Consider the following 26,609-nt stretch of genomic DNA (forward strand, 5'->3'; position numbering starts at 1 on the left):
CAAGCAGGCAGAAAAACTCCCAGCAGTGGGGCAGCTCTGGGGCTGCAGTCTGTGTGAGGCCAGGCTGCTTTCCAGCTGGGAGTGTACAGTGACACTGTGTAGGCAAAGGCAACTGCTCCTCAGCTCTCCTTCCTTCAGAAAAAAATTATATTTCAGATACATTTCAAAACACGTTTGGGCTAAAGCCCAGGATAGAGGTAGTGACTCTGCCAAAGCAGTGTGGTCACAGCAGGGATGAAGGCAGCAACGAGACACAATCATCAGATTACCAAATGCCCATGAGGCAACAGCCCACTGGAAGGCAGAAGAGCTCCATTGCACTGTGATGCTTATTGGGGTTTCCAGCTCTAAACACCTCCACAGTATCAGCCCAGTTTTCATGCCTGAAATTCATTTGTCCAGGTCAGATTATAACACTCAGATCTGACAAAACGCAAAGTTGGGGAAAAATATAAACCAGACTCCTGCACAGACCATGCTAAAAGCAGTCACACATCCCTTCCCAAATTACAATGAATGAGAGACCTCCCTAGCTGGGACCAGCCCTGTGCTGACACAGGGTTCAGGCAGCCTGGCAAAACAGGCTCCTCATTCCTGGACATGTTTTGCAGCTCCCTTCTGAGGGGCCCATCGGATGTGTTCTTAAAATCCTATTAAGGCAGCGCACCCTGGAGAGTTCCTGATTGCAGCCTTTCCATCACATGACTGTGTCCTGGCATGGGCTGACAGAAAATCACTGCTTCTGAGCAGTGAGGGGAGGCCAGCACTGGTGTTGCTACATGGGAGGTAAGAGCTGTCTGCAGACTGCTCCGGACAATTTGACAAACTGGTTCTGATATAAAAATGAGTCATTTCAGATAACCCAGGAAGAGCTGCAGACATGAAGTGAGCCAATATCAACACCATAAAGTATCAGTTGCACAAAGAGTTCACATTATTGGTGATTGCATCCCACAGGATGCAGGATCCAGGTTCATGGCAGCTTCACTGGACTAGTTCTAGTGCATCTTCAGCCAGCAAAAGGCATCACAGACAGGAAAAGCCTCAACTACAGGGCTGGAGGGAGAAATCCTGTCATTAGAAATACACAGTATTCACAAGAGGAAAGTTTGGAAATAGCACTGCTCCTTGGAGAGGAAAGCCATATGCACTATATTCATAAAAAGCTGCAAAGTGAGAAAAAATCCCAAGCAATAAGCACAGTTATAGGACCAGCTGTGCTGCCACGTTTCAGCTAATAAACCCAGGCACAGGAATGGGAAACCTCAGTGGGACATCTGGGACAGCAGCTCCAAACTAAGCACATGGGATCTGCTGCTCTGCCAAATGCAGAAAAATGAAGGAGGGAAAGAAACGAAACTGTGGTCTGGGGGAGTCACAGGTCTGGAAGTGGCACCAAGAGCTCCTGCAGGGAGACAGAGTCACTTCTGCTCAAACTGTTCCTGGCATGCACAGCCTCCTGCCTGGGGAAGCCCTGACCATGAAGAAAGCACCCTGCTCCACAGGAAACCCTGCCTTCTGCCAAGCTGAACCTTGGCCACTGCAAGGCTTTTCAGTTGTCTCACTGAAAATTCCTTTGCCCCAATTATTTATTGTCTTCACCCCTAACTTGAAAACCAGTTTGCTTCACCTTTTCTGTAGCAACTTCTATGTGTGGAGGTAGGATAGGATGATGATCCTCCATTTCTGACTATAAATATTAACCCCTCACAAAAGTGTAACATGTAATTAAAGGAATGGGGTTTTGTCTTTTCTGGAGCAGAAACAGGTCTCCAGTTTATCAAGTAAATCTGTGTGACAACAGCCACAGATTTGGAAGACAGCTGCTATAAAACCTATAATTGTCTTCAATTGTAATCTTCAAAGCTCTTCTAAAAAGCAGTTATAGCTAAATGCTAAAACCAAAAATGTTCTTCTAATCCTAAAACTAATTAAAATTAGGAGAATTTTGTAGGAATTGCAAAGACAATGCTGCACAAGCACCAAAAGACAGAGAAAAATGACAGCACAATTCTTAGCTCAGTTGCTACAGAGACTGCAAAACACAGATGTGGGGCTGTGCTCCACTGCACAAAGCTTTGCTTCAAGAAGAGACAGAAGTCTGGAGACCAGGCTGGGTTTCCTGGCTCAGTTCTCACTCCACCAGAGCTGTAGAAGTTCAGACCTTTGAGGAGCAGCCCCTGAGCATCTTAACAGATATCTAGAAAAGGCAGATACATTAACAGCTCTTACTGATTACAAAGGCACTAAAATGCATGTATGGCATTTCTAATTTTTGCTGCATTTTTCAGGAGAATTCCATATTATCTTGAAGTTGAGGCATTAACCCATCTCAGCCCCACTGGCAGAGCTGACAGCAGGCCATTCCCAAGGACAAGCAATAACTCAAGAAGAGGGAAAAGCTGGGCTGTTTATTTGCACAAGATATTCAGAAAATTGCTGTGCCTAATTTGGAAGGTTTACATCAGTGAAATCTCAGTAGTTTTACAGCCATCTCCTCAGCAAATCAAATACAAAACTAATTACCAAAGCCCTGCTAAATTAACAGGCCTCCTCAAAGAGACACACTTCCCATTTACAAATCCTGGGCACAAAGCTGCATCGCTCAAATTCAGCAGGTCTATTCCAGACTCCAAACCTGAGCCTCAGTTTCTTCTGGTTTCTGTCTTTTTTTTCCTTCCTCCCCTAAAAAGAAAATCTCAACATTTGCAAAGTGCATCAATCCCATTTTATAGATGGGGAGACAGAGGCAGGAAGGTGTGAGGTCAGGTCTCAAGGGGTCTGTTTTCTTGCTGTCAGTTGTAAGCATTATTTATTCTCTCTCCTGGATGCCTTAACGCAAGTTGCAAAGGACATTTTAAAATATAACCATTCCAGATTTGGAGACTAATAAATCTAACCTAATGTTCATTTTATAAATATACATATATACATATATGAATATATATGCTATGGAAAAAACCCCAGCCACCCAATGTTCTCACACAGCTTTCCTGAAATGACTCATTCCTTCCCATTTATTTGCTGTCTCGCTGCCAAAACCTGTTCACCAATTGTCACCCTTCATTTCTACTCTACTCATTTACTAATCCAAAATGTTTATAACAAATGATGGTTCATGGCCTCATGACTTTTTTTTAAAGCATTAGTTCCCATCCCTCTGTTTATGCTGCACAATCCCCACAGATCCCCATTTGCCAGACAAGATGTAGTGGTGGGATCTGCAGTTTTAATCAAGTCCAGCCAAGGGGCCCATGTGCCATCCTTGTTGCTAAGGGGACAGAGCTGTGTCACACACCTGTAACTCTCTGCATGTCCCATGATTCTGATCTCAAACAGAGAATTTCTGCAGAGGAAAATAATCAGAAAGGTCCCATAACTCTTCAGTCCAACAGATGAGCAGTGACACTGAGTTTCCAGAGCTCCCAAATGTCCCTTACTGCAGGCAGGTGCACCCCAGCAACAGCTGCATTTAGGATGGGGAAGCAACATTAATTTTGGCTCTGACCCAGCCAACACATCAGCTACCTGAGCACTGAGTGCTGCAAGGCGTCTCCTGGCTGCTGCCTCAGAGAATCCCATCCATGCAGCATGGATGGCTGTGGGCTCACACACTGCTGTGGCACTGGGCTGCAACCAGAACCAGGCACTGTGTGCAGAGGAGCACTGAGGTAGCTAAAACAATGGGGCTTTGAACCCCACTGTTTCCCAGGGCACAGGACTGAAGGCAGCACAATCAGCTCATCCTTGTTTCTCCCAGGCACACAAACTGCACATTCTGTTGGATTGAGACTTTCTGGAAAGACACCCTTGTTGTGCTACATCTCCACTAGTCAGAATTATCTCAGGTCTCTTCTGGCACATTTCCCCCTTTCTCCACTGGTTGTCAGCACCGTGCTGTGCTGCAGCAGTGTCCAGCTGTGTCCTGGGAGCTGCCTCTGGAAGTGCTGCTGGCTCAGGCTGCTGGAGCTGTGCTCCTTCGGCCTCACAGCCGGGCAGTTTGAGCTCAGCTGGACATGGGTGGTGCCTGTCACACCAAGGAGGGAAGCTGGGGAACAGTGGGCCTCTGCCTCAGGAAGGTACATGGGCACAGTCCCACTCCTCTCACCCAGCAGAATGTCAAAATAAATGGGGCCTGGAAAAGATCTAAAACATTTCAAGTTGAGCAGGAATTGAAATTTAAGAGGCATTTCATCAGAAAGCACCATCAGTGAGCTGCTCCCCTCTTTGTCCACTTGGCAACAGAAGGGAGCTCACCTTTCCCTCTCCTGAGCTATCCAAACTCAGCCATCCTCTCAGGTAGCTGTCACTGCAGAGAATGCATCCCGTGGGGCAGAGATCAGTTCTGCTGGAGTCCCCTGTGCCAGACACCTGTTCTTCACCTTTGTTTGTAACATGGCCCTTGCCACTGCCTCCTGATTTGGAGGGGACACAGGTACAGGACTGCCCACGGGAGGTCTCAGAATGAAAATGGGCACCAAACCAGCCAGGCTGCCCCAGCCAGCAGTGCCCATTTCCAGCTGCTGTGCTTCTGCAGGGCCTTCCTGAAACAGAGCCAGGAACCAACTTTGTCTCCTGACTCCACAGTCCCCGTGGTCCTTCAGACCCTGGCAGAACTGCCTGGGTACCTGCTGCCCAAGGGCTCTGTCAGCAACTTCAGCACCTTCTTGGAGATGAAGCAAAAGACAGCCTACCTAACCCACCCCTCCTTGGGAGGGGCTGACAGCCTTGTACCCAGCAGCCAGAGCTGCTCTCTTCCTAACAAAACATTTTTGGTTTCTCCTGTTCAGCTCTCGCCTCTCTTAAAAGAGTCCTTGGCAATTTTAAAAGCACGGCAGCTCCAGGGTAACCTGTGGCTCATCCCTCTGCTCTCCTGCAGTGCAAATGGTGTCCAGGATTCACTACATCCTTCTCTTGTTAAAGAGAGAATGAATTTACCCCTGCTTCTCTGCCTGGAAGGAAGTCTGATCCCCAGCTCCTTGAAGGGCTCTCCCACTCTGCTGCTCAGCAGCCTGGCCTTGGTGTTGCCACAGGTATGAAAAGATGGTGCTGGCAAAAGTGATACATTTTCTTAGATACCTTGCAAAAATCCCTATCCCTGGGTTTGCAGCTGGTTGCTGCCTTCCTCCCCAGAGGTGGCCCAATGTCAGAGCTGCTAAATATAAACAGCTATGTAAATATTTAATTCCAATCTTGTCATTATGAATATTCTAGTGAAACATTTTGCTCTTGTTTTCTTCTCTCTCCCTCCTCAGGTAAGTGACCAGCTTGAACAGTTTAGTGGCTAAAAATGGATGAAACATTCCAAATACCACACATACCAACACCAGCTTGTTAAATGCATGAAGCCAGCTGAAAAGAAATCCATTATTTATTAGCTCTGTGCCTTTATCAAGCCAAACTCAAAATGCATTTCAAACTGGATTCTTCAGAGGTACTCCTCTTGACTGCCTTGTTCAGTATACTCCAACTTCAGAGGCAGAAAATGAATTATTTTTTTCTGCTGATCATATATTCCCTTTAGCACAGCAGCTTCTAACCTCCAGGATGTGACCCCACCATGCAGCCTGAGGGCTTTGAACATTTTTTCCACTTTTCACTCCTTGTCTTTCTAGTGAAACAGAACTCTTCTGAGGCATGGTACCATCCAACAGCTCTTACACCTCCTCTATGGATTCTGAAGGAAAAAGCACAGGAGTATGGAATACCCCTGACCCTGCTGGGCTGGGCACCCAGCCATGTCATGTGGGACACGAGCGCTCCTTGTCTGGCCCAGCTGCTGCTCAGACATCAAAGCCTTGCCTTCAGACACAGCCCCCAGCAGCCTCCTGGCCCTTCCAGCCCAGCCCCCGCAGACACTCACGGCAGTCCTGCTCATCAGACTTGTCCTTGCAGTCCTCGTCCCCGTCACACTTCCAGTTGAGGTGGATGCACTCGCCGTTCCCGCACTGGAACTCGTGGGCCGCGCACGTGTTGAGCGCCTTGGCGTCGTAGCCGCACTTCTCCATGGCCTCGTCCGACTGGTCCTCGCAGTCGGGCTGGTTGTCGCACACCCACAGCTCCGGGATGCACACGCTGTTGTTGCACTGGAACTCGCTGGGGTTGCAGGTCAGAGGGGAGCATTTCCTTTCATCGCTGCCGTCCCCGCAGTCGTTGTCGCCGTCACACACGAAGATGATGGAGATGCACGACTTGTTACTGCACTGGAACTCGTTGGGAGAACAGGCTTGGGAATAAAAACAAACAGGTAAGCTGGGAGGTCTCCCTCACCACTGGCCCAGCTTTAGCACGTTAGGGATGTCTGAGGGCAAAGGCATTCCCAGGGCTGTCCTACCCCAACACATTCCTCCCAGTGGTCACCACGTGGCAGGGAGCCGGTGAGGCCCCAGCGCTCCTCAGCTGTGCCTCGGGATGCATCCTCTAGGGAGCAGGCAGCCCTGAAGGAAGGGCAGCAGGGCTATGGGAACTGGGGGACAGCGCTGTCCTGGCACTGAGGAGCAGCCAGGGGAGCCCCGGGCGGGAGCAGCAGCAGCAGCACGGAATGGGAATGGGAACAGGAATGGGAACAGGAATGGGAAGGTTGCAGGGGGAGGCTGGGGCTGTGCTGGCAGCGCCGGGGCTCTGCTTGGCTCCACGCTGACATTACCAGCTTCCTGACTTTCATAAGCACAGAATCAGGTTTCAGGATTTCACAGTATGCCTGGTTTTGGACATATTAAGTGGGATGTGTAGGGTAAATATTTAGTGAGTCGAGCATCAATTTAGCTGCAATCTGCCAGTAAGGCCCTTTACAACACGCTGAATGCCTTCCCTGGAAATCACAACTCAACATTAACATACAAATGAGGCGCTTGTCAGATCGAAGCTGAGTGGAGCACTCTCCTCTGCAAGACTAATGGACAGCTGAACCAGAGATGCCTGCTCAAATTAAACTTTCAGGTACTCCAACAAAGTGCAGTTCTAAGTCACTTTATTCCATCAAGGCATAGGGGAACCAAAACCATGGAAGAAATTCTCTGTAAGTACTCTGAGGTAGTTATGTACAAAAGAATTCTTCTGTAATTTCAGCCCTCTACAGGGAAGTTATGGCTTTGATAAATTACAAGTACAATAAATATAAATGCATATAAATTACAATAAGCTTTTTTTCCATTGTACTTGGGAATTTTTTTTTCTTCAGAAGCAGAACTACTTACTGCCATATCTGCAGAGCCCCTACACCAGACCACAGTTTAGATGGTACCAATCACTGCAATGGCAATTGCACCTGGAGAGCAGCAAGAATAATCCCTCTAAAAAACCTGTCATACCCCAAATTTCAGCCAGTGACAGGAACCCAGTGGGATTCTACTGCAATATTATGTCTGATTTATACCTGGGAATAAAGCTGTATTTATCCAGCATTTAAGAACATGTTCACTTGCACAGATGCCTAATTACATTCTGTCTGGCAAACTCGCTGGGCTCTGCCTGATAACCTAAGCAGCCTCTCATTTTACATCAGAACACGAATACACACACACACACACACACAAATATGTGTGTATATATACACATATATTTACACCTCTCCCCTCCTGCCCTGTGCTCTGTCCCATTTAGCCCCAGGTTCTCCAGATGTTAGAGCACAGCAATCCACTTAATTAGAAGAGGATTGCCTTCCTTGCTGCAATACTGCCATGCACTGGCCAGGACCCAGGCTCTCTCCAGCAGGGAAAAATGTTAAAGAGAACCTCAGCTGCCCCCCTTGACACCAATCATGGAATGCAACAGAGTGAGGCACCAAAGGAGCTGCTCGGCTCCTTCTGCACTTGGCAGAGGATTTTAGATACTGAGATGCCTTCAACAGGCACCTGTACCTTGGAACAGCCACAGTTTCTCCTCTCCAAACAGGAGTAACTAATACTAGGAGGTAAATCTTTCTCATAAGGACTTGAAATACAAGCACAGTCTGGTGGAAAAGCATCTTCCTCTTTTTCATGACAAACTTGAGACCATTAAAATGCTCTAAATATTACCTAAATTGTGCTCTGTATCTCCATTCAGCAGATTTCTCTATCCTTACCCCATGACTAGAAATCATCTGTTAGCCCTACTGATGAGCACCCAGCTGTAATATAACACTGTCTTCAGAGGAGCCATTACACGGAACTGCATCTGGAATATTCCTCCATAAAATGGAAATTCAAGGTAACAGTTAGAATCTTACCAATCTACTTTAAAATGGTTGTGGGAAAACAGGAATATTTCAATGGCTATGAATAGTTTCTGTAACAGATAAAGTCTGAGAAGAAGAAATTGCTTTTCTGGCATTATTTTGATGAATCTCAGAAACAGATCAGAGAGCAAAATCTTGCACAGTTCTTTGATCCTTAATGTTTGGGCAAGATTGTAATGATTTGCACATTCCAAATGTGCATAAATTTCCTTTCCACCAACTGTAATGAGCCCCTCTTTTCCCCCTTGTTGTTTTCCTGGTCCCACCTCCACCCCCTCTCCTATTTGTACAGGTTTCCCTTCAGAAATCTGCTGCATTGGCAAATTAGCAACTGAGAAACACAGAATGGGATACAGACAATGGAAGTTTGCCCAAAAGCTCCTCCTTTGCACCTACAAGTCCCAGTACAGATATAAAATTACTGATAATCACAGCTGGAAAGTAGAAGCAGTTCAGCTTTCGTAACCTCTCATGAGGACTTTCTCAGTGAAGACTAAGAATTGCTAGCTAGAAAATTGCATGGTCATGATTATTTTATTTCTTTTTAAAAATTAAGTTCAGTGTGATGCCAGTTCCAAAGACTACAAGCTCTCTCTCCACGAACAAGCACAGCAGGCTGGCTGGTGGGGACTCCCCTCTGGGTCACACCTGTCCCCAGCACAGAGCTCCATCCACCCTCCCACACCCTGCTGCTGGCATGGCAGGGCAGACAGGGTCCCAAGAGCCCTGACCCTTCCCAAATCCTCCCTGGCAGGGAGCTGAGATCCCCAGGGCACGGCAGGGTGGGGAGCAGAGCAGTGCCCATCCTGCGGCACCGCCTGGCACCAGGAGCCCCATAAATAAACACCACAATTATCTCACCCAGCACCTGGAGATGGGCAGGGGCAGGAAAGCCCCAGGGACAGTTTACTTCACATCCCCTTCCATAAATCTGTCAGGGTACCTCGCAGTCCCATCACCACAGGATTTCATTGCCTCCAGAGCATTTCAGTAGAAAATGTGCCAACAGTAATTAAATGTTCACTGGGGTATTTTTTGACTTGAGCAATTTGTTTGCATTCTCCAAATTTGCTGCCTATCCTATTGTAGGCTGATTCACTTAAGACCAAGGAATCAAATAATAATTTGCTTTCTTTAGCACAGAAGAAATTAATAAATGTTGTACTCTAAGGTGCAAAACCTACTTCAAACATGAGTGATCCCAATAGAAATCTTGGAAACGTTTGTAAAGATGTGTTTAACCAACAGTCTTCAAAGCATAACTGTAACAGCAGTTTACTGTAGAGCACTGTAATGTTAAAAGGTTCTTCACAGTTTCAGGAAGTAAAATACCACACATAAATGATTATGTAGAGGTGATTTTGCCTATAGACAAAACACACCAGAGGTATTCTGCATTAATTTTTGCCCTGTGCCAATCTGTAGAGCACAACTGTCACAGTTTTTGCCTCGCAGCCTGCAGCTGCCCTCTTGTCACTTCTCTTGAGTAGAGCAGAAGCAGCCTTGGGACAGAGGAAGTTAAAAATAATAAAATAACAGAAGATCTGAGAGATTGCAGTTGTGGAGTTAGTGTTTCAGTCTGGCTGGTTCTCTTTTGCCCAGAGCCAGGATTTAACCAGAGGCTTTAGTGAAGTCTGGTGCAGCAGGGACACTCTTAGCTCAGGCATGGCACCAAAAAATTCAGAAAATTCTGCCACATGCCTTTTAAGTGCTTTTAGAAAAAGGCAGAATGCTCTCAAGATGTAGAATTCTCTAAAAATACAGAGCGCTCATTAAAAAATTGTCATGCCAAAAATATATATATTTGTACATAACATTTCTACAATGGACAACTCTACCAAGCATAGATCCTCAAATCTAGACAAAATTGAAAAAATGAAATAAATGGTATGTCCATCATTGCCAGGAGCTGGGAATTATGTACAATGGACTATAACTGCTGTCACTGCTAATCTCTAATTAAAGATTTTATAGCTTTTCAGTAAGACTCAGGTATTTAATTCATTTCTCCTCTAAAAGAGCCATTTCCACTTGAAATTACATGAATGGCTTAAATAATGATAATTATTTGGTAAAATTTGTGGGGAAGTGGATAGCAGCAATTATCCACTGATGCTGAAGACAAGAAGATAAGATGAATTATTACACTGTATTTTTCTGACACTGTCCCCAAAGCAACTTTAAAAATGTGTCTGAAAATTTATGTTTGTTTAGATCTGATAATGGATCTTCTAAAGCAGGCAAAGGATGATTTGTGCATACCAACATTTGCATCAGGGAGGGAGAGATCTGCTGCTGATCCATGGCTGCTTCAACACTGGCAGGGAAGGCTGCTGGACTTGAGAAACTCTCCAAAGCTCTGAGATTTGGGATTTGAGTTCTGCAAGGCTGAGGGGGGGAATTCCTGAGCTCCATCTGCCCAGGTTTTGTGTCCCAAGTGCAGGCCCAGCTCCCCCAGCCCCCAGGAACCAATCTCTGAGCTGGGCTATGGATAAGGAGGTCACAGAGTGCAGACAGGGTAGATTATGTTGGAACTCCAGTTACCAGCACTGTCAGCATGTTAGTTTTGCTTAACTAGTATTTATTTGCAGGTTTAATTCTGTCTAAATTATTCATTTTGCCTGCAGTCAATTGCTTACCAAATACCTGAATATTTCATACAGATCTTCTGTCAAATGCCAGTCTTTAAGGCACAGATTCATGCCTGGAAGGACAAGTTTCCCATGGAAAGCTGCCCTCCAGGAAGGACAGCAAAGGAGATGGAGGTAAATGAAGATGACCTTGAAGCTCATTGCTCTGAAAAAATGACAGGCCTCCCATGGAGGGAATAATGCAGCGGAATTGCAGCCTCACTCCCACCAGTGGTTGTTGCCATGGTGATTGATACCGAAAAGCCCATCTAGATGGAGGCTGCAGCAGGAATAGTAATTCCTGATATTGTTCAAGTCACTAATGGAGCTAAGGAGCCATCTCACGCACTCCTGCAAATTAATATTTGCATGTGCTGGCTGCCTTTGTCACACGCTGCCCTCAAACACAAATCAGTCATTTTCCCATTCTCTGCAGCAGTATTTGCATAGCATTAGTTAATTATAACCCAGCAACCAGATGCCAAAGCCCCTGCTGACAAATAATAGTTGGTTCAAAAATGTATTTGGTGATTTACAATGTATTTCCTGAGATTCATATATTCATTCCAAGTGGTTTAATTATCTGGAAATAGAATTAATTATGACCCCCAATTTACAGAGAGAAGCAGTTTATGTACAAAGGCATGCACACTCTGCACACTGTCTTTAATTTTATGTACGTGCAATAAGATTGGAACTCCTACCTGTGGTCTCCTCAATTTTCCTTCAAACCAGGAAAGGGTTAGGAAGTTTATCAGATGTTCTTCTGGCTAAATGACTGAAAATGACCTCAAAATAAGAACAAGTGAATCCAGTGTAGAGGGTTTAAGGGTAAAATAAAGCAGCTTGAAAGATAAAAATGGATGGTCAGAATAGCAAAGGTTAATACTGTCCTGCTTTTGTGACCATCCAAGACACCCCACGGGGGTCTCATGAGGATAAAGACATTATTATTACTCTTTTATATTTTGACTGGAATATAATCAGCTGAATCAGATTGGAGATGCTTGGTACTAGCCAAAATTTAACTGGAAAACAAATGTGCTGTGAAGTGTCTAGTGAATTTCTTTCCTGACTTCGAAAATTGGAGCCGGTACAGGACAAGCTCACTCCTATTCCCTTAGACATGACTTGCTTATTAAAATGGCAATTTTACAAATTATACCAATTTGGCAAATCCCTCAGAAACATCTGATAACAGCCATTAAACTAACATCTGCTCTAATATTATCACACAAAATTCTGTATTTCTCAGGAATATATGAATGTTCAGCAAGCAGAACAGGGCATTCCTGAGCAGAAATCATCCTGGGACAGTGCACACAAATCTCACACTACTGCACAAGACAGACCTCTTGGATTCAGCAGGACTCCCTGTGGTTATGAATCTTCTGCACAGGATTTCTGTGCATGGCCTTTGCTGCACAGCCTCCAGCTAATTTTGCCATTGTGGAGTTTAAATCACAGACACTTTGCCAGGAAAAGCCAATCCATGGGTGTCACCTTCCACCCACTGGGCAGATTCCCACTCCCTGCTCCTCTGCTGACACAGAGACACAACCTGCCTCTTTTCTCCACTGTTTTCTTCGTGCCCAGCTCAGGAGAGACTTCATCAGAATCCTGAAAGCTGCACTCCAATCACACTGGCAAATGACAGTGCAGTTGGGTTTATTCTTAGGAAATGGGGGACAGGCAAGGAACCCCAGCCCGTGGCTCCACAGCCGTGTCACTGGCCTGCCACTCTCTCCTCACCCTTTCCCATTCCTAAGCACAGGGATAGTTCCAGTTTAAGCAGTGGGAAAGCTGAGCCATTGCCCCAGAGTCAGTCAGGTCATTTATAAGCTGCTGCCACAACTAAGCAGGGAATCCTGGAGGTTGCTGACTCACAGGTTTGAACTCACCTGAGGAGGGAGGGACAAAGCAGAGCTCACACTGCAAGCAGTGAGGGCAGTGCCCCATAACATTTCCATTTCCACTAATTTACTTTGATGGGAACTGTCTGTAAGAGGAGATATTGCTTAGTGCAGTTTGCTTCACTGCTGAACATTCACTGCATTTGGAACACGCACTATTAACTCTTGTGGAGCACAGACAAAACAAGGCAAGGCTGAGAGCTTTGCTTCTCAACTCCTCAGTTTACCCAACCATGCCTCACATTTCTCTAGGAAGTGATCCAAAGTGAGCTTGAAAGTAGGTTCAATAACAATTAAAAGATGCTTTTCAAATAAAATGGTTTGCAAGACAACTGATCTGAAGGGAGAAGTAAAAACCAGAAGCACTGAGGATGCAACAAGGCAATTGGCAGAATTTGGTGTAGCCCCATTCAAGATTATCATTATAAGCACATCCTATAACGACCAAGTCCATAAACACAAGACCCCTGTGGTGATTTTGGGAGGGGGGGGAGACTGACAGACTGCTCAGAAAACAACCAGCCCCTGACTGTTTTCAGTTATGTGATAATTAGGGGGCACAGCTATTATGTGGTGTAGGTAATGTACCTATGTACCCACAGTTCCAGCAAAGAATGGCAATCATTTCTCAAAAAACAGGATTAGATTTTCTACTCAAATGGAAAATTTAATCACTGAGTGACACTCACTGCAATTAAACCTGTAAGGGTCGTGTGCTGACTGTGCTCACATTAACAGCAATGAGATTGCCATGCACTAGGATCTGCCTTGCAGTTTCTATGGTTTGGGAATAGAAAGCAGCACTTTCCTGGATTTGGGCTGAGATGAAGACTCACATGCTCAACATGTGCAATTATTTTAAAGTTATTTGAACAAAGAAGGGTAAAGAAGTGGTGTTTATTGTGAACTAAACCTTTCTCATTACATTTTATGTAATGAACAAATTTCTTTGCAATATAAAAGCAAAGTTAATCCAACCCTTATATCATCCTCTACAAAAAGAATATTCCAGCCACTAAGATGACTTCCAGATTAGTTTTATCTGTTAATATGACTCATAAACCAACCTTTTTTTTCCCTCTTGCATCAAACATGACATGGTCCTCTCCTGCGTAGGACTGTGCTGAGTTCAGGCTACTGATTTTGATTTAGCCTTCAGATCATATGCTCAGGAAGCAGAACTGTTAATTAGTGTAACACATATGTACTGGTGGCCACTGCAGGATGCAACTCCTACCCACATATCTGCCATCATAGCATCATCACTGGCAAGATTTCCCTGAATAAAACTAAACAGATTCTTGCATTTTGGATGAATAGACTCAAAATTATGGCTGCATTCTTATGAAGAAAGCACTTAGAGACATGAAATACAACTGTATTTGGCAATAAGAGATGTAATTCCTTGACTGTTTCAACTCCAGGAGCTCTAACTGTTGAAAGACAGACTACCCAAAAGATAAACATAATTACAGGCCAATTCTTGCTCTCTGCCAGTATGATATGAGATTGGAAAGAAGAATCAGAGCCAATGTCTCCAGCTAAAGTGCAGAAAGCACCAGGAAAGCTTGTGTGGGTGTGCACAGATATCCTGCAGCCCAGCACTATTAAGCTTTAGTTTTAATTACCCACAAAGCTTTGTATAAAGCAGCTGTTTCACAGCCCTCTTCCAGACCCCTGTGAACAATGATCCTTTGGGGTGTGAGTGTGCTCATGGTGTTCTCTGCATCCCCCTTTCCCCCTCTCGCTCCCTCAGAGCAACCCTGCAGAAGTACCACTGCTGCATTGTCTTGTTTTCAGATTGTGTTTTCATCTGCCCTGCTTTAGAGAATAAATTATTCATGGAACACTGATAGGGACAATTTCTCTGTGAGGAGGATGAGCACAGGCCAGCCCCAAAGCCCCACTCAGTGCTGGAAGCTCCATTTGCAGATGTGCCACACACCTTCCTTTGAGCTTTACAAAGCTCAGCTCAAGAGCCAGCAGCAGGGAAGGCAAAGCCACTGTGCCCTCATCCTCTGCAGGTAGAGCCCTGGCACAGCTTGGGCCAAGGTTTTATGGTTTAATTCTGGATTTACACTGTGGCTGTCTTACCTCTAACCTAAGTTCACACACTGTTGAATTATGTTTAATTACAATGAGCATCCAATATATTAAAAATGCAGCTACCTTCACTTTTCCTGTCAGCATGCAATTAAAAGTAACTCCCAATCTCTTTTCCTTCTTGCCATTTTGTTCTGAAGGAACTCAGGACAAATATGATTACGGGCTGAGATTTTTCCTAAATAACAATGGGGATTTTTCTGCAAATTACTACTGCTTTTGAAGGAGCTCTAATACTTTAAGCAGTGATAAAGTGGCAGCTGTACATGTTTAATTTCTGAGAGCCACGGCATAATGCACAAGCATTAATCCCTCCAGCTGTCCAGTAATTAAACATCATGTAAAGCCCAGAGGATATCATTGCTGTGCTACCTTATCTTATTTATGAAGGACTTGCATTTGTTAAATCTAGCAATTCTTTTTTTTCCTTCTTGGAAATAATTGTAAATTCTTCCACCATGGCAAGTGCACTGAAGCTACAGCTACCCTCTATAAAATGCCAGGAATTTCAGACCAGTGATGTTTCTTTTCATCACACACTAAAATAATGAATAATGATAGTGGAGAAATATTTCTTTTACAGGCATGACTGTGATGCTATGGGCTTTAACCCTGTTAAAATTGGTGGGTTTCTCAGGGAGAATGCATGGCAAAATCTGATCCTTTGGGTTTGATGTCCCTGTGAGGTGACTGAGGGACAGCACTTAATGAATGTTAATTCATTAACAGGCAGTGAACAGAACTAACTTTGACAAAAGCACTCATTAATCAAACTGCAATGAAAGATAAAATCAGTGCTACATTATCACCAAGCTAGAAAGTCTCAGTAGGATCAGTGGAGATCTGGAATGGACTGGATCAGTGTGGTCAAATCCCAGCAGCAAGCACTGAAGTGTGACTCATGTAAAATACAGGTACCTTTGGCTCATGCAAAATACAGGCACCCTCTACTGCACAAAAAAGAAAAGAGTGCTGGGACAACATGATGCTCTTTATAGTTACAGGACAATGATAAGAGAACATAAAACAATTTAACTGCCAATAGAAAGGTCACTTCATGTGAGCGTAGGTGCAGGAGCAGAGTGGGGGAAGGTGACTTTAAATCAGCTTTGCAATTTCCCTCCTTCAGCTGGTTCATCAGCAGGTGGATCTGCTGGAGGGATGAACAGCTTTAGCCTGCTTTAAATTCTGCCTTCAGCCAGTCGTTCTCAGCTGACCTCAGGGCTGTTAACCAGGGCACAGGCAAGAGCTGACTCAAAGTTTTCTGCACTTGGACCTTCCAAGAAAAGCACCCCTCACTTGGAGGGGCTGCTGCTTTTTTGAGAGTAACACATGAGCCTGGAGCTGTGCCAGGAGAAGTGGGAGGTTCACCACCTGAGGATCCTGTAAATGATCTATTTACATGGCAAAGCCTGTGAGCTGCCATGGCAAGGACACATGGTTCCAGCTGAGCACACCTGTGCTCACTGTTGTTTCCCTTATGAATTTAAAAAGCCTTTATCCAGTTTGTTCACTTTTAATCTGGCATACCATGATATCATAAGGCTGAAAATCTAGAACTAATTCTGAGATACATAATTCAGTCAGCACTGAAAAGCCTGAAGACCAGGGTCCAAAAGAAGATGCTCTGGGTGACAAGGCTGTCACTGGCATGAGGCTCCTGCAGGAATTCCTGGCTCTCACCTCAGCCAACTGCACAAGGTTAGTGTGAGCATGTCCACTGCCTGCTAAAGTTCCCCATGATCACTGTCTCTGTGCTATAGTTTAGAGGATAAACCATGGATAAATGGCTTATTCTGCTATCAATATGGCAATGAATTCATCATTTCACTGCATCCGACTGTTGGGAAAGGGGAAACTGGTGCACTTCCAACTCCTCATCTGCAAGACACAATTTCCATATTGAGTGCAAGCAGTGGCTCAAGTGAGAACCAGTGACAGAGCCAGAAGAGATGGGGCCAGAGCCTTGTTCTCTGTGGGCATCCCAGAGTCCTCTCAGGAGGGACATGTGTGCCCTGAAGGGGTCTGTGCCATTTCAGCTGGTACAGGATGGCAGCTCCTGTCTTCCTAAGCCACCCTCAAGTGCTCCCTGCATTCCTGAGCAGCTGACAAAACACTGCTTACTGGCTCTCTCAGCAGAGATTTAACAAGTTCTGCAGCAGTTAGCCAAGTCCAGACAGACCCCGAGTTGTGTTGCTTTAATTACAGCCTGTCCTATTTAATTTCTCCTTTAGTCTCAGTAAACACGTTCCTAAGCTTCTCCAATCCATTATGACAAGGGTTGGGTGCACTGGGAGCAGAAAACCTTCACCAGGGAAATAAAGAGGCTGCCAGCACCTCCAAGCCAGCAAATTCAATCTACTAACCCTGACCTATGACTACAACACACCTGGTATTGTGAAGACTCAAATTACTTCTGCTCCAAAAACTGAAAAATAAGGTTTTTATTTTTACATAGTCTTATTTTAAAAAGGCAGATGTTTGCATTTTCAAAAATTGTTTGTGCACTGGAAGTCAGTAGTGTTCTTAAAGCCTGTCTGTTGGAAGTCAATTATTTAGGCAGACAGGCACTTAACTACCTATGTGCAAGGATTAATACCTGCAATTAGCCCCTGGTGCAAGTACAGCCTGTGCAGACACAAGTCTGGATCCCTGATCACTGGTGCTTTATCCATTGCAGGTGAAAGAATTGCAGTTTCCATTGCTTCCTTGACAAGTTCTTCCACAGGGTGAAAATCACACCATTGTCTCCTCATTCAGCTTCTCTGCTTTTGATCCCAAGTCTCTGAACAGCTGCTTTGTCACCCCAATGTCTGCACTGGATACATTTCACACAGATTCAAAAGGCAATGATAACATTCCAAGAGAAAAAATCCAGCAAGAATTACAAGGTTCAGAGCAGCAGCTGGAAAGGAAACTGCTGGACAACTACATAAAACACCTGCCCTGTTCCTGCAGTTTTAGGTGATTGTACACCATGATCTTTACTGTCCTCTCCTGCAGGAGATCCTCCCTTACCTTGGCTGTGAACATCCTGACACAGGGACAGGTTCTTGCACAGCCAAGCTTTGCTCCAAGCACAATCTTGTTAGTGGTACAAACTACCAATGCAGAAATGCAGGTACAAATAAGGTTCATAAACTCCATAGCAAATCCTCTTGAAGAATTATAAATCCAAGAGCCAGTTACTGCCATCCAAAAGCAAGAGTATACACAGTTAAAATATTTTTGAAGTGTCACATGAGGTTGCAGTAGTAGCTTTATTAGCATGGATTTAGAAAGAGCTTAGGGGTTTTTCTTCTGGATGCCCTCACTCACACCATCTTCAAGTCACCATCCACTTGTTTATTGCACATGCAGGCTCTCACCACAGAAATTATTCTGAGCACAAATAAATCCCCTTCCAAACATTTATCCAGCACGATGTGCTATTTATAGACAAGCTGGTCAGCCCTGTGAGGAGTGCAGCCTCTGTGACAGGGTGCTGTGCTCCAAGGGGCTGCTGGTGACAGGCAGTGCTGAGGCTTCTTGTAAAATGAGAATAAAAACCTGAGTGCAGAGATTAAATTACCAAAACAAAAGAGAAGAAGGGGTCTGAAGTGGTCAGGATACTGTGTGCTGCTGAGATAAGAGGAAACAGAGAAAGGAGGATTCTAACCAGAGAAGAAATGGGAATGTTAACAGAGTATCAGTGAATAAGCTTAGTGAGCTTTATCAGATTTGGATAAGGGAGAGGAGAGCTATCAATCCTTCACAAGCTCCCTGCTGAAACAGCTCACACAATTGTTCTCATCCATGAGGAAAAGACCTTCATTTGACAGGCAACCTCCCTGAAAGTGCTCCCACCACAGCCATTCAGCAGTGCCTCCTGTTTCCCTCTCAAAGCGAGTTTTGACCTTTGAAAGAGGTTGGGATCACTGAAAGCTTTTGATGTTTGCACCCACCCAGGATGCTCCAAGTTTACCTCTCAATGCCTTTTCCCCTGATCCTCATGTCAGAGAACCCCACCCCAAAGCCAGACTCAGCAGAGGTTTCCAGTGTGTGGGGACAGTGCTCAGTCATGAGAAATTGGTTGAAAGCTGCTAATTCATTTCTCACCAGTTACCCAGCAAGCATCAAAATGTGGTAATTTGTCCTTGGATTAATTTTTTTTTAAGGTTTTTAAGAACCTGCACATGCAGTAAAACTGGAAGCTAAGAGTAGAGATGCTGAAACATCCAGAGCAGAAACACTCGGCTATTTCCAAATCCATTAATAGCATCATTATGCTGAAATGATGTGGCATTCAGAACATATCTACATTCATTTTGGGGGTTACCTAAAGCTTTGGAAAAAAAAAGTTCAAAGCAATTTCAAGTACATTTTTATTATAACTAAAAGACTCTATGAGACCATTCCCACTGGTGTGAGCAGCAGCATTAAATCAGGGGAGGCAGCCACCAGTGCAGAAATTGTTCTGATTTCACAAACTCACATCAGGAAAATAGCAGTTACAATTATCTTCTGAATTTGTCTCTAATTCAAGCCTCCCATTCAAAGAAAAAAAATGTACATGCTAAAGAGAAAACACTTAAGAGTTTCACATGGAAAACAAATAAAAGGAAAAATTTAAAAAGGACTAAGAAAAAATGCTTTTACAAAGAGAGCTAAATAGTGGAACAAGTTGCTCACAAAGTAAAAGCTTTGATAATATTTTGTTTGATAAAGCTGACTGAAAATAAATAAATTTGTCCACAGCACTCCACTCAGAGCCACAAAATGTTCATGTAAAACATATTTCCTTATACAGCTTCAAAAAAAAGATACAATGTGGATTATGAACTGGGGAGGAATTAGAGCCCAAAATCCAGTTTTCAAATGAAAAAACTTCAATTTGTGTTTGAATGTAACCATTCAACTCTTCCACCAGTAACCTGGAAGTAAAAGTAACATTGCTGATACCACATGCAAACTAGAAATATTGAGGGATGGGTGAATACACAGAACTTGGTGAGCTTCTTAAAAGCCTGGGATCATTTGCACATGAAGAATTTAATAAGAACAGTATCAGAAATTAGAAAGGTGATTTTACTTCTGCACAGACTGGCAAGACTGATACTCTCTAAATTCTGGTGGTCTGTGTAAAAACAAAGTTGGAAAACCAACTGGAATACCAAAGGGAGCCACAAGAATGAGTCAAGCATTCATTCAAAAGAGAATATTTGACATTAAGAAGCATAAAGAACTAATATATTTGGTCTACCAAAAAGGCAGTCTGAGAAATAGTTTGACCACACAGTGCAGGAGTTTTCATAGACTGAAAACCCTGATAAAGGGCTCTTTCAATCAGCACAGAAAGGCCTAATAAAAGGCAATGGCCATTTAGGGACTGAATTTAAAACAGTTATGGGTACAGAGTACATCATCCTCTCTCTGTGCAGTGAAACCAACAAGCCATCCATGTCCAGGCCTGTCTGTTCTACCCCAGCAGAAGCCAGCCTGAGCCTGTCCCCACTCTGCACAGGACACAGCAGGAACCTGCTGAGCTACCACAGAAGGTTTGAACCTTAAGTCCTTTCCATGTCCCCTGGGTGTTAACCCCAGTAATAATACTTAATTCTTCACAGAGTTCATGCATTCTCCAACTGGAGATTGCTTCTTTCCTCTCTGGTTCTAGAAATCAGCACTTAGCACTGCAAAGCAGAGTGAGTAAGTTTGCTGGCAGGAAAAGTCAACCCTTTCCATGCCTTTTGTAACAGTCACTCCAGGACTTTTATAGTCCTAAATGGAGATGTTGCATCTGTATTAACTCACCAGGAGTGCAACCAGCCTCATCAATTCCACTTTCACAGTCCTTCTGCCCATCACATCTCCAGGACAACGGGATGCACTTGTTGCTTAAGTCTCCACAGCTCATTTTTTCAGATGGACACACTTGTTTGGCTGGAAGAAAAAAAACCAAAGAAATAAACAGAAGTTAAACATAATTCCAAACATTTCTAACATTATTTATGCTGTTACAGTTACTTTGACTTTGAATGGCTTGATCCTGAGATATATTGGAATGAAATCCCAAGTCAACCCACTGCCTCCTCAACCAGGCTGCCCTGGGATGAGGCCCTTGCTGTCCCTCTCAGCCAAAATGAACTGAGGAAGCTGTTCTAACAGACCAGCAGGGATTCCAGCTGAGAACTTGGGGCTGGTTGTGACAGGGAGGGGTGCTCAGTGCAAACCAGGCTCTGCCTCCCTGCCCAACACACTGAGCTGGAGCTGCTCAGGCACTGCCCTGCCCTGCACACCACACAGCAGCTCTGCACAAACCACCCCAGCTAAACCAGGAAAAAGCAATTCCCTCACTTTAGTACAACAGTCTATGTCTAGGTTTGGCAAAGCAATTTCTAAACATAATGACCTGGGCAGATTGTGGTCAGCAAAGCTGAGAAAAAAGCAGCAAGGGCAAGCAGGAACTTGCAGATATTTAACAAATTGAGCTGTAACTGCGTAAATTGGAAGCAACTGTGATGTCAGACGTGGAGACGTAGGAGGACCTGCAGAAGCAAAAACCCCAGTACAGGCAAGAAGACAACTATGAAAAAGAATTTGCCAGATTTATCTGGAACCAAGTAAGCTGTGAAACTCATTCTCTCATAACTAGTTTGCATTGCTAAAATTCCTATTTTTTTTCCTTCATACTAGTGTAAAGAGCAACAGATCTACATTTATTGTGACAAGGCTGCTGAAATGCAAAATGTTCCACAATTTAAACAATTGTTTAGCATTCTGGAATCATCATCCAGTTTGGCAGGATTTGCCAAACAGACTAATTTCTCTCTTCAAAAAATTAAGTGTATTCAAATATTTCTTCCATTGCTGCTAATGATGATAATGCTGTGTATGGCTGCAGGTCTACTGAGCAGGTGGGAACCTGGATTCTAAATGAAAACCTTCACATTACCCTGCCCTGGTAAAGGTATTTACAAAGTCAATCAGCTTCCCAAGTACTGAGAGAGAGAGGATGAAAATTATACCTCCCCTTCCACCTACACAAGGAGGCTGTGAAAGGGCATCTAGAGCCCCAGAGCATCCATCAGCCACTTGGAGAGCAGTGCCATTTAATCCCTGCATTCCTCTGTCTTCGCGCCTTCAAGTGTTAGAAGAAGCAGTTTTGAGAAGCTGTGGGCAACCAATACATCAAGAAAAATTAGGTGCTGCCACAGACAGACAGTTAATAACACATGTAATGAAGTTTTATAACCCTGAGGCATGACAGCATTTCTGTTGAAATTTGCTTGCTGCATACCTAAATAACATTTATCAATGTTGCATGATTACAGAAGGGAGGGAAAAAAGGATCCTTACTTAGGCTTTGGGATTATTTTCCCAGCAAATTAGTAATAAAAAACATTGGAAAGGCTCCCCAGCAAGACCCCACCATGATCAGTGTGTCTGCCAACTCAAGCCAGGTCCTGTGTCCCCTCTAAGCTGCAGGTCTTGCACTACCCAACTACATGAAGGTTTGAATTGGACTGGTATACTGGGAAAACTGGGATACCAAAATGTCACAGAGACATTTGTTAATCAGGTTATTGGTCCACATTCCTCAAAAACTGTTCCAATTCTTCTTGTTCTGGCAATGGTGCTGGAAAGGAGAGTTTGTTTTGATGCCATGTAGGACCAGGTCTTCCATCCTCACTGTAAAGCTCCACTGAGAACCAAGTGAGTCAAGACAGGTAAGAACATGTTCCACACACCTGATTTTGAAGAAGGTAAAATATAATCATAAAATGGTATCATCACACAGTGGGATCATTAACCAGCAAAAAGGTTTTTTATTGGTCACAGTTTAAAGTATGGGAATTACTTTTGCTTGGCTGCTGTGGGCAGATGTTTAATAGTTTTGGGAAGCTCTAAGGTTTAGAAAGGTATGAACAGAAGGCTCCTATTTATGGAAAGCAACCTCTGTGTTAGTCATCTCCCTGACAGAATAATTACAGACATTTAAAATATGTAAATCAAAGCTTGAACTTTCAGGGATGCAGCAATAAAAGCTGCTCTTGGTCACAGATCATCAAATCTCTGTCTTCCAGTGGTTTCTGTACCCAAGCAATTGTTGCGTGGAAGCCAACGACTTGTAAGCACTGGCAGGTAACAGAGAGGGGATCTTACACTGAACTCAAAGCAAACCTTTGGTGAAAACACACCTGCATTTCCAGCAAGTTGGGTGTTTTCCTCCCCTCTCCCCTGAGGCTGCAGATGCAAGTGGAGTCCATGTTGTTGTCCACACTACTAAAGAAGCTTTCAGCAACTGCAGTCCAGACTTAACATTTCTGTTTCTGTGCACGGCTTACACAAACCCAGGGCTCTTGGGCTGACGTGACCAAAATGTGTTACTTCCTCCTCCCCTCTTTGTGCAGGCAGAAAGGAAAGGGTTAGTGCTGGCTGTGATGGTGAGTGCTCTTACCCTGGATGCATTCTGGACCAACGCGAGTTATAGCAAGATCTGCCTTTTCAGAAAAGCACCATTAAACAACTTGGTTGAAATGTCAGACACATCAAGACCAATTTATCACAATGCACTGCAAATGCCAAGGATGGACAACAATGGTTTATTTATAAGGAGACAAGAGCAAAGAAGACAAGAAGGTTCCATTTACTCACTACCGCCAATGGCACATTCTTCTTTCTCTTTATAGGAGGCTACAAAGTCTTTCAGGGAACCATAGAGCCTAACTGGCGCCCCACTGTTTGCTTCCTCTTGTGCCACTGCTGTGCTTTTCAGGCTCCGGACATCATGTATATTCAAGAAAGCCCAAGAAAACAAAATTGATTTACTTTCAGAAGACCATTTGTCAGGTTCTCACCAAACAGGTACTCTAAGAGCATACACAAAATGCAATTAAGCAGCTTCTACTGGTGGGAAACCCACAAGACTTTTCATCAGCAGACTGAAAAGAACGCCCTTTGTGGAAATAGATCATCTTACAGGTCTGAACAGCTTCTCTATCTCTGCTGAAATAACTCCTCATCCTCTCCAGACTGCCCCTTGTGGTTTTCCCAGGTTCTTCAGAAGCTCCAACTCAAAAGATCTTTTTCTACAACAGAGAAAACTCAATACTAAAATGGTTTAATTATTTTCTGCCATGCCAACGAACTGTTCCCACAAATATTCCACTACCTTTATTATGGAATTAAAAATTCCTACCTCCCTCTTTCCTCCAGCAATGTTTAGTTGTCAGCTTTTTTTTTTTAAGGAATGTTTTTTAACAGGGACCTCCCCTCCTCAAACACTGCCCTTAAATCTTCTTTTGTCACAACTGGCAGAACTGCCTCAGAGATGTACCAAGAATAAAATAAGTGTTCATACCTGCCCAAGTACAGGACTAGAATCCAGTTTGTTTCCAGAGAAAACAAGCCAAACTGGTAAATGAGCAACTGTTCTGCAGAGAGGAGGGGAGCTGACAGGCAGAGATTGCTCAGGGAAATTCAGAACTCAGAGTTCTCAATCACTGAAGATTTGTGATTCAGAAAAAAATCTCAGTCACAAGTTTGCATATATTGTTCTTTATATATATGTGTGTGTGTATGAATTTTTATATCCTCATCTACACTTACTACTGACTTCAAGCTCAAAGTTTCCCATTGAAGTATTTAAGGTGCATAAGAAACACAGTTTAAAATCCATCTTCTGACTTAAAATATTGTCACAGCTGAAGCTGTATCTGCTGGCACTTTCCTCCACTTGCCCCTTCTCCCAGCTGCAGGTGGCTGTGAGGAACACTGGCCTCATTGAGCCCAGCTCACTCTGCAGCTCAGGACAGGTCACTGTTGTTTACTTTACTTTACTTTTGATGTGTCTCAACTCTTCAAGACACATCAGATTCTGGGTGTGATTTTCTAAGGTGTGTTATATCATATTTGATATACCTGATCTCCCTGTGACACATTATGATCAGAAGAGTTTGTGTGGGGACAGCAACTTCCATGGTGGGTGATTCCCATGTCCTGGGAGTTTCTTTGGCCCTGGTGCACAGAGCACTGTGAGCACACAGGGACTCCCTCAACCCTCAGCTTCCACTGGGTGCTTGAGTTTGGATCTGGGCATCAGCAACACACAGAGACAGAACACACCGTGGGGAAAGCTAGTCAAAGAACTGTTCCCACTGAGGTCAGGAGCTGCACTGAACCTTCTGCCTTGTAAAGCAACATCAGCCTGCTGGGATAGCATGACTTACATGAACTCTGACTTCCACAAAAGCCAATCCAGCAGCAGTACTTGGGTTGCTCACCATATCTCTATATATACAGATGAGATCTCTGAGTACAATTTCAGTTGAAAGCAGCCCAGGCCCAAACAAACATCATGATTAGTGGCTTAAGTGAATTAAGATTACAGCAGTGAGAGCTGGAATGAGACCAAGCCAGCACCAATGACGCCTCTGTTGACAGAAGCAGCCGCCCCATCCATCTGCTCCCACAGGAAACTCTGCTCTGGTCAAACTGGGGCACGCTGACAGCACCAATTCCCAGGGCTGGGAGCCTCAACTGATGCCACCTGACTCTACATTTGTGAGTGGGTAAGTACAGGCTGATGTGTCATAGTCTTTGTGGCAGCATGCAAAGGCACAGAAACAGTGAAAAACCTATTTGTCCTGCACAAAAAGACAACTTATGGGCACTGCCTTTCAACTTTCAACATAAATTAAGCAGCTCAAAAGAGATTAAGGAAGCTGACTAAGGAACTACACTGTAAATTGTCAGGAACAGTATTAACAATTGATACACCAGATAAATAGATTTGGTGGTGTCATTTGTTTGATGATGACTTATGTTCAGAAGTTCCCAGGGGAACAGCAGAGGATTTGCACAGATTTCCCTCCATTGCACTGCACAGTACAGCCTTTATTAACTCTGTTCTTGTGTGCTTGTAAAAAGGGCTCCTCTACAACACCCTGCATTAGGAGTCCCTGATGAGTCTCCAACTCCTCTACCTTGAAACTGGAGGGAGAAAATAAGCTTGACACACAAAGGGGTTTGGCTTGTCTAGAAGAGACAGGTAGCAGACACCTCACTTTTGTGTGGATTAGCACACTGGTAATTACCACCTCTGACATCAGAGTGAAATAATCAGGAACTCAAAATCCCAGGATTAATTCTAATTACCGAAATAGAGACTCACTGTCAGAATAACAGTGAGGTAACTTTTATAGGAAAAGTGTGTTCCAAAATCCCAGACACTACAAACAACCTCAAGTAAGAAAATGATTCTCTGGTATCATGCCAATAGTTTTAACAGGAATTATCAACCGAATTTCAGAATGATGCAAGGAGGTAAAAGATCTCTATAGCAGGCTGCAAAGACAAATGGCACCAGGTTTTAGCCAAGCTCCATGTCCCACTACCCAGGTCAGGAAGAATCCCAGGTTCAGAGCTATCCTGGCACCCTTGGAATACCAAATACTGTCCCAGCCCAGGACACAAGCTGCACAGAAAGGATTGCATCTCTTGGGCTTCCAGTGCACCACCTTGTCTTTGATTCCTGATTGCTATGTCTTACTCATCCACTTCAAAAATCAAAACTAACATCAAACTTGGCTACAAAAAGCATTTCCTTCCCTCAGTCTGATTGGCAGGACTTCAGCTGATTTGTATTCCTGTAAACACAGTAAATGCTCTTTTGCTGCAGTCATCTGAGCACATCTCACCTAATTAATCTCAGAACTTCTCCAGAAACTGTTCTCATAGCTCTTCTGTTTTCTACCCTGTGTG

At 44.1% G+C, this 26,609-nt stretch overlaps 1 protein-coding gene across 2 annotated transcripts in view; it reads right to left on the minus strand.

Moving 5' to 3' along the window:
* The window catches only part of LRP8 (LDL receptor related protein 8), a 171,021-nt gene that overhangs the window by 18,063 nt on the left and 126,349 nt on the right, over positions 1–26,609 (minus strand). For both annotated transcript variants that reach the window (XM_039711803.1, XM_039711802.1), the window contains exons 4-5: positions 20,658–20,786; positions 5,864–6,226 (exon numbers count right to left, since the gene is read on the minus strand). In XM_039711803.1, the coding sequence (XP_039567737.1) occupies positions 5,864–6,226; positions 20,658–20,786 (492 nt within the window). The remainder of the gene's footprint in view (positions 1–5,863; positions 6,227–20,657; positions 20,787–26,609) is intronic.

The sequence above is a fragment of the Passer montanus genome, unplaced genomic scaffold (assembly GCF_014805655.1).
Source record: "Passer montanus isolate IOZ18808 unplaced genomic scaffold, ASM1480565v1 scaffold25, whole genome shotgun sequence".
Lineage (NCBI taxonomy): Eukaryota > Metazoa > Chordata > Aves > Passeriformes > Passeridae > Passer > Passer montanus.